This window comes from Gordionus sp. m RMFG-2023, chromosome 1 (genome assembly GCF_954871325.1).
Source record: "Gordionus sp. m RMFG-2023 chromosome 1, tfGorSpeb1-WG-v2, whole genome shotgun sequence".
Taxonomy (NCBI): domain Eukaryota; kingdom Metazoa; phylum Nematomorpha; class Gordioida; order Chordodea; family Parachordodidae; genus Gordionus; species Gordionus sp. m RMFG-2023.
The window spans coordinates 61636622-61651999 of NC_088775.1; the positions used below are offsets into that span (position 1 = coordinate 61636622).

Here is a 15378-nt window from a genome sequence, read left to right on the forward strand (position 1 = left end):
ATTTTTTTTTAAAAAAGCTTAGTTTTTTTAAATTTCAAATATAAAATTTAAAAAAAAACTTATCCATCATATAATCATGATAATTCATAATATGGATCTTTATTCTTCAAAAAAAAAATTACACTAATACATTCTAATATATAAAAAATATAGAACATTGAAATATGCTAAATCTGACAGGCAAAACATTTATTACATAAAATATTAATGTGTTCTAAACATTTTATTTTAAATATTTGACAAAAATATTTTGTTTTTCTATAAGAAGTATAGTTTTAGGCATATTTTGATGGTTTATTTAGCATGTATTGCCTGAATGGGCATTTACCACGACATAGGCTTAGCCAGGGGGGAGGGGCAAGGGGAAATCCCCCCCTTCAGAAATTTATTACCTTTTGTGAATATCATTTTAAGCTAATAAAAAATATCCCCCTTAGTCCTCTCCCCAATCCCTGACCCCCCCCAAAATGTATGCATATATCTTAAACAATAATTTGAAAGAAAGAATGTAAAAGTTGATATTTTTTTTTATAAAACTATTCATCGTAATTTATAAATTTTTGGAAAATAGCATTTGTATATAAAAAAAGTGAACCAAAAATGCTTTTTAAGAAATGGAATATAAGCCAAAGATAAGTCTTAAGACAAAAGTGAAATGTATTATAATTATTAATAATAGATCCATAAAATTACTATATAATATAATATATCAAATATAATTTTTTATAAAGTGAGTAATTTAAATTTGTTTATCTAAATAAAAGTAAAATATAATTATAAAACTATTGATATAATTAAATCATAAATTAAATAAAAAAATTAAAGCACAATACAAACAGTGGAATATTATATGTCGTAGATTTACAGTATATCTAATTATCAATATGATATGATAATCAAGTAATTTTTACCAATATAGTGAATTATATATTTTACAGAAAGCTATAAAATATTGATAAGGACATCAGAAAATATGTTTTAAAGACATTGTGGGATGATGAATAATATAAATATTAATTTTTAATATGGCGTTAAATAATTGAATGTAAATTGGTAGTATATTTATTATCAAGAGCATTGATTAGTAAAATTTGTTTAAATATTAACTGTTATATATTCTCTAAGTGTCAAATATGTCTGTAAAAGTGGAATTTTACCTAGTATTTTGTAACTAATTCTATATAATAGAGGAATATCAACTATATGTCTACTTTTTAGAAATAATTTCTTATACTTGTTTGGAATAAATTATTACCATGCTTTTATATTAATTTATATACAAGTAATTTATTATATCAGATATAAACTAAAGTAAATATATTTCCTATTTGTTCCAGGCTTATTTTTTACTAAAATTAACCTCCTATCTTGTAAAATATTTTATGAGATTATATATAGACTAAGGTAACCCGGCAAAAGGCCGGCCAAAGACGGGTCTAAGACCCGCCTAAAATGAGAGGTCTGGGGGCGAAGCCCCCAGTAATTTTTACTCCCCCCCGGCCACCCTCCTTAGGTAATTCCTGGCTACGCCTATGTATAACGAAATGCTCGAAGCATTTCATCTAGGGTTGCATATTCTGATATTGTATAAGATATCTGTAGCAGTTAAACAAATTCTTGTAAAATATTTCTAATGTGAGTTGCTTTGTCTACCATTTTTCTATCTTCTCTTGTTAATATGTCATCAAATCTTATTGTATGAATTAGAAATCTGAATCTTCTGAGTGTCATTGTTGCTCTAAATATCTTAATTCTAAACCCATCAGATTTCCATAATTCACTCACCTTATATTTATCTAATTTTACAGAGAAATAGATATGATAAATAATTCCATATTTACCTAAATAATATTTAAGTTTATTGTCTGTTTCAACTAGCATATCTTCTTCTTTATCTAATTCAGATTGTGGATTATGATCACTAACATAAATAAAATCTTCTTCCTAATTATCAATTACAGTCATAATCACCTCAAATAAAATGATATTACATCTTAAATAATTTTTTATTTACTATCGGAATCTGCAAAAATCATAGTATATGATAAAAATAATATGAGAAATGAGCCAGATGGTGAAAATAAGAATAAAATAACTCCTCCAAAAAAAATGTTTAAGTTTTCATTTTCATATATCTCAATCAAAATAGAATATATTTAAATTTTGTTTTAATAAATTTTATATTATAGTAATATCTATTTATTATTTTAAAAATTAAAAAAAAAATTTCTTAAAAAATTACAAATTTATTCTGGTGGGGTCTCACAAACCCAATCAGTCACATAACCCTTATATCTTAAAAACTACTTAACCGAAATATATGAAATTTAGAATAAAGATTCTAAGATATATTTGATGAAGCAACTGAAGAATCCAGATCATAATATTTAATCGTTTTTATGTAATATCATTTCTAGCAGGCATGGGGTTTCATATACCCCACCAGAGTATTGAAGGGTTAATATATTTGCTACAGGTAAATTTTCGAAGAGAGAATTCCTTTTCCAACCCTGACAATGCCCATCGATCAAATATATAAATTTCAAAATTCAATAAAAAGTAAGAATTTCTGAAATTTCTTGGTTTTATGGATATACTATTATGACTATTATACAACACTCATAAAGTGCTTTTTACTGTTCGGTAATGGGAAAAAGAAAAAAAAAGAAAGTCGATTTAGGAGATTTTCAAAAGGTGAAATTTAAAGTTGGCAAAAAATTGAACAAAGGTATTGAAACTAAACCTTCAATACAATCTAGGAAGATAATTATAAGGGCTCAATATAAGAATACAGACATTAATAATGTAACTAATGTTTGAATAAAATTATATTCATATATAAAAATGTAGCTAATAATGGGACTATATCATAAAGATCCTATTATACATTATAAATCATTGAGTCAGATTAAACATATGGTGAAGAATAAAACTCTTAATCTTGACAGAACTAATGAAATAATTGCTGGATTAACCAAAGTAAATATTTCTTCATAAAAATCATAACTTTTTATTTAAGGCCATAATTCATGATGACCTCAATGTTTTAAACAAAAACAGAGAGGTATTGCAACTCATATATGTAAATTCTGATATGAGATTAAAGGAAATTTTATTAGATGAATGTAATATTAATACTACAATCTTGCATTTGGTTAATGCTTTAACACATTCTAACAAAATGATTAAACAAAATGCAGTCAAATTATTAGATTCACTTTTAACTTTTTTTCATAATTGTCTTGAAAATTATCATACAAAGAATTTAGATTACTTGAATTTATATCTGAAAATTTTTAACTTCTGCCATTCCATTATTAATAAAATGGTGCAAATATTAAATATTCCTGATTTTTCAAAATCTAATACAAAAATCTTTCTTTCTATTTATGAAATTAAAACACAAGGTAATTATCTTAATAATATTATTATTATTATCTTTTTAAAGTTTTCCTTTATCATAAAAAATACATATTTGAAAATATCACAATACCTCACCATGATTATTCAATTGATTCAAATATTTTGCACCCTATACAAATGTTCTTATTGTATAAAAAGATTTGTACTATAATCAATCATATCAATGAAATTTTACAAGAAAACCATATACTTTATTTTTTGGACACACTATATAATCCAAAATTTAATTTTAATGCAAAACACTTCTCTATAAATTTATATCAATATTATAGCAGCAACATTAAGAACATTTTTCATGATCAACTTTTACAAATTCATGACAATATTGTTGATTTAATATCAAAAATAATAACCTTTACAATTATTATATGGTATTACCAAATTGAAAAAGTGATACAATATAACACTAATAATAAAGATCTTGCACGATTTCCTAAAAGTAATATAACTATGATAGACAAGAGATGTTTAAATAACATCAAGGATTGCTTGTCAATAATATGCCATATTTTGAAATATTTGTTATATATGCATAACAAATATTCTATCTTAATAGATGCACCATTGGGAAACATCTACCAAATGTTGTATATAGTGTTTATTCAAGATTTTATGACCAAGTGTCCCAAGCTACTCCACAAATTTGAAGTATAATAAATAAAAACTTTTTAAATATAATGTTTTGCTTTTAATGAAAAATAATTCACCACAAATCTTTGCAAAATTTTTTTTCTTCTTTTTTTTCCCCCATTTTAACCTGCCCCAACCTATACTTTTAAAGTAATAATATGCCCCTGCCATAAGTATTTGGACTACAGCAATTTTTAAATCCAATTATGAAATTAACAAATTCTACAAAACTGTTCCTAACCTTATTTGTTGACATATATTTAAATATAAAACAGATTTCACAGTTTTAATGAAATCAATTAGTTTATACAAACATGAGGAGAATATAAAGCAAAATACTCATAATTGGGTACTAGCCTAAAAAACCATTTCTTATCTTTTATAGAGTTATTTTGGTACAAGTTTCAAAAACATTTTTAAGTTTTAAATGAATTTACAATCATAAAAAATTCACGATATCTAATTTTTATTAAATATTAGTGGGAAAGGTTGCATGTACTTGTATTTTTGGTAAAATATTTCATTTCATTTCATAATTAAAATTTAATTTAGTAATATAAATCTTTATTTTCAAATTCAACATAAAAAGTTTACCATAAGATAAAATTTTGACTATAAATAATAAAATTATACATATATAAAAATTATATACCATATCTATGTAAAATATATTAGAAAAAACAATATTGAAAAAGAAAAATAAAACTATTTAAAAAAAAATTATCTAGGTTAAGTCACCAGGGCTTAATGACCCATATATAGATATACAGTTAGATAGGAAATTTCAATTAATACTCTTTTGTCAGCCTAGAATTGGAGTGCTCCACTTGGGCAATGTTTAAAATGAGAAAATCAACATTAAAGTTTTAAAGAAAACCTTATTGATCAATTTTGACATAGCTATAACTTTGGAAAACATTAATATTTTTTAATCTAGTTTTTATTTTTATATATAATGGAAATAAATAACTTATAACTCAAAAATTTTGAAAATGTCGAGTGTTACAAGTAACCCTCCTTTGGACTATTGATTAAACAACCTTTGCCTTATTGTTTTGAATAATTTTAAAACTTGATTTCCAAATGATCTACAAGTATCTGAAACTAGTGGAATGAACAAAATACATTATTTATGTGGCTATATTTATTATCTTTATGTTTTCTCTGATGGAGTTGGCAGAAAATGATCTGGCGAAACGTATAATCTCAAGCAAGGGTATATCCTGGTTTTAGGGGACTGGTGCCATGCTATTAAGAGGTTTGATTGTCAGGGTGGAGGCCAGAGGGTTTCAGCATGTGATGAATATTAGTAATTTAAAATTAAAATAAGTTATCAGATTTTCATCAATTTTAAGCAAGGTTTAAATATACATATATTATGGTATTTTTCTTTCTTCAAAATTAGTTTACTAAAATATCTCAACAGATAACTGGTTTTATTTTAGGGAGCATTGTTATTCCATAGTTAACAAAGGGTTTTTTAAAATTTGTTTCTCCATTATAATATGAAAAGAATATATCATGCCTATGAAAGTAACCTATTACTTTCCAGACTGATTTTTATTATTTCTTTTATTTTACTATCTATTAACTTTATATTTACTTTATGAACTGATTTTATTATTTCTTTTATTTTGCATTATATTAACTTCATAGTTTCTTATATTATTTTGTTAATACTTTCTTCAATTAACTTATTGATAACTTTGATAAATGATTGTTATTATTATTTATTAACTGATTAAATAAATTGTTAAATTGAATTTTATAACATACTAGCTGATAACCTGCCAAGAATGACGGAGTTGAGGGGTAATTAGTTTGTGTATATGATACTAAATATACTTTGTTAATATATTTTATAAAAATATTAAAATTTAGGAGAAAAAGAGGTAATTTGTGAATCACACCTCATTAGATGTTCTTAATTTAAAGTATGATAACCATCTTTCTTGATGGGCAAAATGAAAAATATATAACTAAGAGTACCAGAGCTCCCATTAGTCAGCATTCGAGCCTGTCAAAAACGACGGGGAATGAGAATTTTATCCTTACTATTATGATAGTTGTTTGTTATTTGAAAATAATATCCAATTTTTATTCTTTATAACCCCCTCCTTCCCCCTTTAAGCCAGGTCCAATCCATTAAGTCTAAATGGTATGTTTTGAGTCAAAATATATTAAAGCTTTCACTTGATACCCCATAGCAATATTATTTGTTAAAATATTATTGATCACATGCCTAATTAAAATTGAAAAAATTCTCAAGCAAGGTCAAAGGCCATAATAATTTTGAACAACCCCAACTAAATATCATAATAATTTTGGTAGTTGAGAACTAGAATAAAATATGGGCTGGTGTTTTGATCAGAGCAAGCCCAGGCCTGCACAAAAAATTTGTTTTTCAATGTCTATTCCATTGTTAATAATATAATAAATTCTCAAGTGTCCAAGCTGATAATAGTTTTTCCCTAACCCTAGCCAAATATAATTTATAAAAATATATTCCAAGCCCAGCCCGACCCATTATAATTTAAAAATTTTTTTCTCAAACCTGGCCAACTTATAATAATTTTGAAATTTTTTTCCCAAGCCTGGAGCTTCCAATAAAAAAAATAAACATTGATATAATTAAATTACTTTATCAAAATATAGTTTCATATATAAGAAGAATTGTATTACAAAATTTAAGATAGGGGGGGGGCTGAGTTGGAAAGAACGTTTGCCTATGTAACGTTAAGTCTGGAGATCGAATCCCATTGATGTAAAAAAAATTTTACATTAAGGTATATAGTCTCCTTCGATTTATTAATATTAAGATGATAGGAAAGTTGATAGAAATTAACATTAAGATGATAGGAAAGTTGAAACAAAATATAAAAATAACATTAAGATGATACGAAACGTTCATTTCTTGATTACGGCGAGTATATATATTAGAATTAGATATATAGATGTGAAATTTGTTAGATACAGCAGTTAAAAATTTTAATATTAAAATAAAAAATAAAATATTCTTTTAACTTTTTTATTTATTGTCTCCCTACCTATCTTTAACAGAAAAATATCAGTATCTATAAAATTTATATTTAGTTTAATGTTAATATTTAAAAATGTAAAAAATTAATAATATCTAATATATATAAACTTCATCATCAAAATATGACGGTTTTCCTATCATCCTAAATTATTAAAATCTAAGGTGACTATTTAGCCTGATGTTAATTTTTTTGCCACTACCATTTTCATGATTTCCAGACAATTTTTATTTGCAATATAAGCATTTACTTTTTATCAGGGTTTCGAACCGTTTAGTATAACGGTTCGGTTCGTTCCGGTTTTTAGTTTAAAATTTTATAAAGATTTTGTTCCATTTTGGTTTTTTAAAAAAAAATCATATCAGTTCGGTTCGATTTATAATTTATAACGGTTCTTTTCGGTTTGTTCCGGTTTTTATAAATTTAATTTAAAAAAAAATTAATCATTAACCATCTATATATTAATTTTAGAGAAAAATCTTTTTAGTTTATAATTTCTTATTTAATTTATCCATGATAATCTAATAGATATTTTTATTAAATTTAGGAAATATAAATTAGACAAATTAGTTTTTTTTTATTTCATAAATAAATAAGATAAAAACAAAGATGCGTAAATACAATAATGAATAAAATAATATGTATACTATACTATTTAGGTTTAAAAAGAGAATTCGTACGGATAACTAAAATATTTTCTAATATTTCAGGATTTAATTTAGTTCTCTGCGCAGAGAGTATAAACTTAAGGCTTGAAAATGCTCTTTCTACGGAGACCTGCGTAGCTGAAACTGCTAGCACAGTTATAGCTAACTTATAAAGTTCTGGCATACTATTCTTTACATTTTTCCAATAATTCAAAAGATTAGTATCTTTTTCTAATCTCTCTATATTATCAAATGACCGAATTATATATTCTATTTCTATACATTTATTATAATTTTCGATGCCCTGAGAATTATTCTTATTAAGACTTTCATGCGACTTTAATAAATCTTCAAAATCATCATCTAAATTATCCTTCGAATACGAACACGTAAGCATAGTATTTAGAATTTCAATATTCTGATTATTTAGATTTTGTATCAAGTTCCAAGTTTTACAAAGATGTTTTCTGGCGATCTCTCTTTCTTCAAAAGTTAAAAATACATTATATCTAGGGTCGAGATAAATAGCAGAGCAAAAAACTTCATTTTTGAAATTTATTTCTCGTGCTTTCATCGTATAAACTAAAAGTCTTGCAAATGGAGTGTCTACTTTACTCGTTTGCATGAGACATTTGATCCACGCAGCATAAAAATCGCCCATTGTCAATTGTTCACTTTGTAAATATTTTGTCAAAACATAAGCTGGATATAAAGCTTTTAATATGTCACTAATTATTTTTCATTCATTATCTGATAGACATTTTTCGCGATCGCATTGGAGCGATATTTCTTGTCAAAAGCTTTTTAACTCTAGTAATCTCTCCAACATTAAATAGATAGAGTTCCATCTTGTGCAACAATCTATTGGTGGTTTTTTCAAATTTAATTTTTGAGAGAATAGCCATTGTTGTCTGATTTCTTATTTTTTTGCAGATGTTTCTTGCTTTATTTATAATGACAATTTCATTTGAATTTTTAATGCAATCATTAATTGCTAATTGAAATGTATGTGAAGCACATCTAATACCTATTAATATGGATCTGGCATTTGATGCAAGATTAATATTTTCAATATTAAAAGGTTCCTTATTTTCATCATGAATTATATCATTATTATTTATATCATCATTATCTATATCATTATTATTTAAATCATCATTAATTAAATAATCGTTAAAGTCATCATCTTCTTTATCGTGTAGTATTAATAGCTTAATTAACTTAATCATATTTGCTGCATTATCGGTGGTTATTGTGTAAATCTGCTCAATTTTTATTTCATATTCTTTTAGAACATCTAGAATAATTTTTTTAAGATATTCTGATGTGTGTCGTTCTTTAATCACTTTCATGCATAGAGTCCTCCCTCTATTGCACGCTATATCAATTAAAGCGAAATATTTATAATACTCATTTTTTTTTACTCTCTATATATATCTAAAGAAGGAAACGATATTTTTTCCCGAATTTTTTAAATATTTCTAAGTTTTTTGGAGTATGTTAACTAGAATACACAACGCACATATAAGGGTAAAATATTTTTATTTTAATCTTGTAAATTATATAATGTATAAAAATGATATACAAATGCAAAAAATCAGTTTTTATGAAATATAGTAAAACAATTATTTGCTGGGGTAAAACATAATGATACCCCGCATTTGTCGCACGCTACTTTTGTAATCCCCTTACATCCTGGTAATTTGCACCTGACCTTTTTGTCATTATACTTAGGCCAATGTGCAAATTGGTCTTTCCGAATTTCCGAATTTGGTAAACATTGTGCTGTACCTTTTTTACACTTTTTTATATATTCCGATTGCACCGATATTCGTTTATTACCCGTTACTGAATTAATGCTTTTATTTCCTTTGCACAATACTTCAACTGATATTTTGAGCGACTCCTGCTCTTTCCTGGGAATTTGTAACAGGTTACAATCTCTCCGGTACAATAGCCATGAATTAACAAGCATCATGTCAAATATATGAAAGGCTACTCGGTGATACCATTTTCGGGACCTGATATGAATTCTATATAATGCTAGTAGGGAATCTATAAGATCCACTCCACCCATGTTTTTATTATAATTTTTAACAATGGCTGGACATTTTACGTTAATGCTTTCCTTTTTTTTTCTATCGAATCGTTTCACGTCAGATATCGGGTGGGCCCCTATAAAGCTGCTCATTAGATAAACTGAACGATTGTCAAACCATTTGATTACAGATAATTCTACTCCATTGATCACCGTTTTTTTTTCAACAAAACTTCCTCTTCCTTTTTTTTTGATCTCTTGATCTGTCGGCAAAACACAATTTTTGAGGCGATTTGCCCTAACCGTTGATACACATTGTATTCCCCTTTGCGCTAATATAACCAGTAAGTTTATGCTAGAGAACCAATTGTCAAAGTATAACTTATAATTTTGATTCAATGGAACTGCGACAACCATGCGCAGAACTGAATTCCCACAAGCTCCTATATCTGGCATACCTTCGGCTTGGAGAATCTTCCCCATATACATTTTATAATTATAAACAATACCATCATTTCCACATAATAAAAAGAATTTAAAACCCCACTTTTTAGGCTTTTGGGGGTTGTATTGTTTCATCTTACTTTGTCCCTTGAAAGGAACAACTTGCTCATCGACGCATAGATTTTCTCCTAGTGTAATATCATTTAAAATATTTGTTGTGATCGTCAGCATAGGTCGTATTTTATGAAGAGCATCATACCCTTAAGTCCCAAAAGGACATGCTTTCGTGTTGTCATTTATGTGAAAACATGATTTTATGAACTCTCACCTTTTTACTGACATAATGTTAGCTACATTAGCGATTCTAGTATTAGCCGTCCAATATAAACGAGCTCTTGGTAGATTTATAATGCTCATATAGAACAAAATTCCTATGAATTGTTCTAATTCATCTAACAGTAAATTAAGGGGTCTGCTTATATCTTTTTGAATAGAATATAGATTTGATTGTTGAATTATTGTAGGAAGTATATTTCCCAGTAAAAATTTGAAGTAGTATATCGGATTTTTAACTTTATTGGCGAAGGGTAAACTGCCTTTCCAATCTGGGACTACTCGTGGGACATTAGTTAAAGAGGATTTCCATATATTTCGTCGTCCTGACAATCCATCATCAGGATGGCTTGAGTCAGAGTCATTGCTTTCAATATCCGAATCATCTGATTCAATTGCCCCTAAAAATATTTATTATAGCATAAGAAATACTAAATTTACCAGTATCACATGTTAAATATTCTTCATCAGACGAATCACTCAATTGAGAATCCTCACTATCTACCGGTATTCTATAATTTATATCACTAGTCATTGAGCTATAAATTTATTTGATAAAATTTTCAATAAATATTTTATTATAACAAAAATCGTCTAAATGCGCAATGTTAACCTCAGTTAACATACCATATTATTAGAAATAAAAAATGTATTTTTATGTTAAAATTTATAAAAATATAATAATTATATAAAATGATATTATTTTTACTAGATTTAAAAATATTTATAGAATTCCACTAGAATTTAAATGATTTATAACGAATCAAAATACGATAAATAAATTTAAATTTTCAAGGTAGCCATTTTATAAAAAGCGAAAAATAAATGTATAATATTTGATAGAAAAATAATGTTATGTTCATGATTGACGTCTTTATTATAAAATATATATGTGACTTAGAATATACAATGCGCGTTAGATCGTAAAATCAATTATAACAATATTTATAGCAAAATATTTAAGACGTTGCCTCAGGTTTACAAGGTGCAATAGAGGGTTTTTTATTTTTCCGTTATTTATAAATTGAATATTGATCCCCAATATGGACCTATCATATCTAGCTGCTATATCTAATTTTAACGAAATAAGTTTTTGATATACTTCCTTTTTTATATTTTCCGAAAAATCTAACGCCATTTTTTTAATATTATTGCGTATATTTTCCGAAATGATAGTTAAATTTCCACCCAATCCTATAATTATTGGATCTATAATATTTCGAAATGCTTTGTCGTCAATTGATTTTATTGGCCTACCGAACTGTTATTAGCTCGGTGCAGGAGCAGATTAAAGTTTCTCTATTTATATTGATTTGTATTGTAGTAGTGTTGGACTTAAAAGCATCTTGGATTGTATTATACTGGTTTGCAGTTTTCGTTATTTGAATTTTTTTAATAGTCAAATTTTCTTTCTTTTTTCTTAATAATTTGAATTCCCTATTGTGGAATCTTTCTATATGTCGTTCAAGATTTGCAGCATGGTCCCCAGTTAAGACCTTACCACAATCTTCTATTTTACAAATAGATTGATTTTTTATGGTATCTAATTTAAAATAGGAACGCACAGGATTTGACTTTTCCCGAACCATTTAATAGATAACTAAAAAGCTATATGATGATAGATGAAAATCTTTTATTATATAAATAGAATAAATATAAAAGCTTAATAGAAACAATTTTACCTTCATTTTTATTTTTTTAAATAACTTGGATTATAGAATTTAAATGACAATAAATAAAATGGTCAGCAATAAATATTTTAATGATGTAATAATTTTTTATTTATAAAAATCATATTTTTTTTAAAATTCAGAATTCTAATATTTATTATTAAAATAATATGTTAGTTAGCATACCATTATCATATATAAAAAAAATATTATTAAAGAATGGCATTTGTAATGAATATTTTTCTAAATCTGTATTTTTAAATAATAAAAATCTTACTTACAAAAATGAATGTAAAAGGTACTTGATTTCTATTAGATGTTATTTATTAATAATAGAATTATATAATTTTTTCCTAATTATTAGCAGGTATTATTCTAAAAGCTTATTAATATCTTATATATAAATTTGTTAATTTAGCCAAGAATAATTATGTCTGATTTTAAGATACTTATCTAAGTAACAGAGGAATTGTCTAATTTCTTATAAATTAAGTATTTAAAGAAAAAACAACAAACCTGGTATTATTTGATATATAATGTTGATAATATAAAAATATTTAATTTGATATATAATGTTGATAATATAGAAATATTTAATTTGAAAAGAAATCACCAATTTAAAAAATGCCCCCAAGGAAAATTAAAATTTTAAATTTAGGTTAATAATTTAAAATTAATTATTTTTAAAACCGTTTTGAACCGGTTTAAACCGGTTCAAAATATTTATAACGGTTCGGTCCGCTCTTTTAATATTTTTTTCATAACGGTTCGGTTAAGGTTACGGTCAGAAAATCATAACGGTTCATTCCGATTTTGCGGTTCCGTTCGGTTCGAACCCCTACTTTTTATTGTATTTAATAATATAAATTGAGGAACATAATCTTTGAGAATAAATTAAAAATAAATGGCATAAAAGAAATGAATTTTTAAAATTTATTAACACTTCAATTAATCGGAAATTTAAAAATATTATAAAATCTCATTTAAATTATTAATATTTGTATTTACAATTATAAAAATACAATTATCATGATTTTGAATATAAAATTTAATCAACCCGGGTTCAGAAAATTTCCGAATTCGGTTCGTGTTCAGGAAATTTTTCCATCCAGGTTTGTGTTCGGTTCGAAACCCTGATTTGAACGGTAAAAAACAAAATAATAATTTTTAATTTTATACAATGCGAAAACTAAATTTATATACAAAAAATTTATATTTAAAAATCAAAACTGAATTTATATTTTTAAACACATCACCTTTTAATTACATACCTTTATTGGGCCATTTATAAAAATTGTTATAGAATGACATATCCAAAAATGAGGCATTACAGATTCGATTAATAAATAGGGAGGTATGCGAGATTATATTGTTAATGCGATACCTGCACTCCTTATATAACTTTCCTTGTGGCCTCGGTAAACGCCCGGTCGATAATCATGTTACAGTCTCGGCAATAACATATCTCGTCAATAATTTTTCTCCTCCACCCTGGAATACTTTTGAAACGAAGTTCTATCATGACCTTATCAATTATTCTCTCCTCTACGACGCAAAATCAGGTTCAGATTTTCATTCTTTTATTAATTTAACCTAACGCGCGATTAATTTTGACAGAATTATATGATGAAATAATCTTATATACAGTATATTGAACAGGCTTGTTAATCAATCCTTTTAAAAGGATCGAATCACGATATTTTTAAAAAGGGTTTGTTCATAATTTTTTTTAAAAAGATTCTATAATTTGGGTTTCTTATTTTATAAAATCCTGAATTTCATAATTATATAACACTATTTGAAGTAATATCAAAGACCTGCAGGCCCGGCTATAAACCCGGCCCGGCCCCAAACCCGGATTTTTTATAAAAATTTTTACATTATGAGTTAATGGTTATAGGATTATATTATATTATAGTTATGATTAATATAATATTGGGTGATGGTTAACACTACCTAACACCCACAGATCGATCTAATTATTAATTTCCTGCAAATTTATTCAAAGTATTAATATATTTTTTTATAATTCGTATCTAAATTTTTGCAACATATTTTACCAAAACAATCAAATAAAGGAATATCTTAAATAAGCCCCAATATTCAAGTATTATTAATATATTTTTTTATAATTCATATCTAAATTTTTAGAATATATTTTACCAAAACAATCAAATAAAGGAATATCTTAAATAAGCCCCAATATTCAAGTATTATTAATATATTTTTTTATAATTCATATCTAAATTTTTAGAATATATTTTACCAAAACAATCAAATAAAGGAATATCACTTCTTAAAGTTTGTAATACCCTTCAAAGTGAAAAGGAGAAATAAAATTGATTTTACTTAATATAAAGCATTTTTTAATTAAAAAATTTGTTTTACACAAGTATCATTTTATTTCTCTTTTTCTCTGTCCCAAATTCAAGCAATTACGTATGTAGTCAGGGACAGATCGCAAAATGACGGAAAACTATATAAAAGATTATATTAAATTACAAGAGGCTCAGGAAGTAAATGAAATACCATCGACCAGTCAAATTACGACTGTTGTTAAAAAAACTGAATCGTTTTATGACAAATGGGGCGATGGTAATTCTGGTAATATGTCAATACCCGATGATGAATATTATAATTACATAAATAAAAAAATAGATGAAACATTTAAGGTGGATAATTTGTTAGAGTGGTAGGCGGCTCATCAAAGCGAATTTCCAATTTTAGCAAAATTGGCAATTCCTGCTTCAAGTGCAAGCTGTGAGCGGAATTTTTCCACTACGAGAATTCTTGAAGAAAGAAGAAGTAATCTTCAACCTGAAAAGGTAGATATGCTTCTCTTTCTTCATGATAATTTGTGAATTTTTAATATCTTTCTTGAGTATAGGGCTTCGTCAATCATGCTGGTTTTTTACTTTGCAAACTGTCAAATATTTATTATATTTACCTTGAGTCATGAAAGTTTTTAATCCAACATTTTTCATTATTTTTTTAACAATATTATATAATACAATTATCTTCTTTTGTTAAAAATTTATATTATAAAATAAATTATATTAATATTGTGCAATTAGATTATATTTTCAAAATACTATTTATTATACATGCATTTTTTTAAATAGCGATTTATTTTTATTTTATAAATTAAATAGTAA

General features: G+C 25.8%; 1 protein-coding gene and 1 long non-coding RNA gene across 3 annotated transcripts in view; both read left to right on the forward strand.

Annotated features, from left to right (window-relative positions):
* The first annotated feature begins 2653 nt into the window (after nucleotides 1-2653).
* On the forward strand, nucleotides 2654-3162 carry LOC135922847 (uncharacterized). The gene is made up of 3 exons (XR_010571051.1): nucleotides 2654-2805; nucleotides 2851-2979; nucleotides 3020-3162. It is a non-coding gene; the product is annotated as an uncharacterized LOC135922847 (long non-coding RNA).
* A 591-nt stretch (nucleotides 3163-3753) lies between these two features.
* The window catches only part of LOC135931932 (uncharacterized), a 36507-nt gene continuing 24882 nt past the window's right edge, over nucleotides 3754-15378 (forward strand). The window contains exons 1-2 of one of the 2 annotated variants that reach the window (XM_065469253.1): nucleotides 3754-4071; nucleotides 13527-13785. In XM_065469253.1, coding sequence (XP_065325325.1) covers nucleotides 3874-4071; nucleotides 13527-13785 — 457 coding nt within the window. In that variant the 5' untranslated portion in view covers nucleotides 3754-3873. The remainder of the gene's footprint in view (nucleotides 4072-13526; nucleotides 13786-15378) is intronic. The other variant, XM_065469252.1, reaches the window with a different exon arrangement.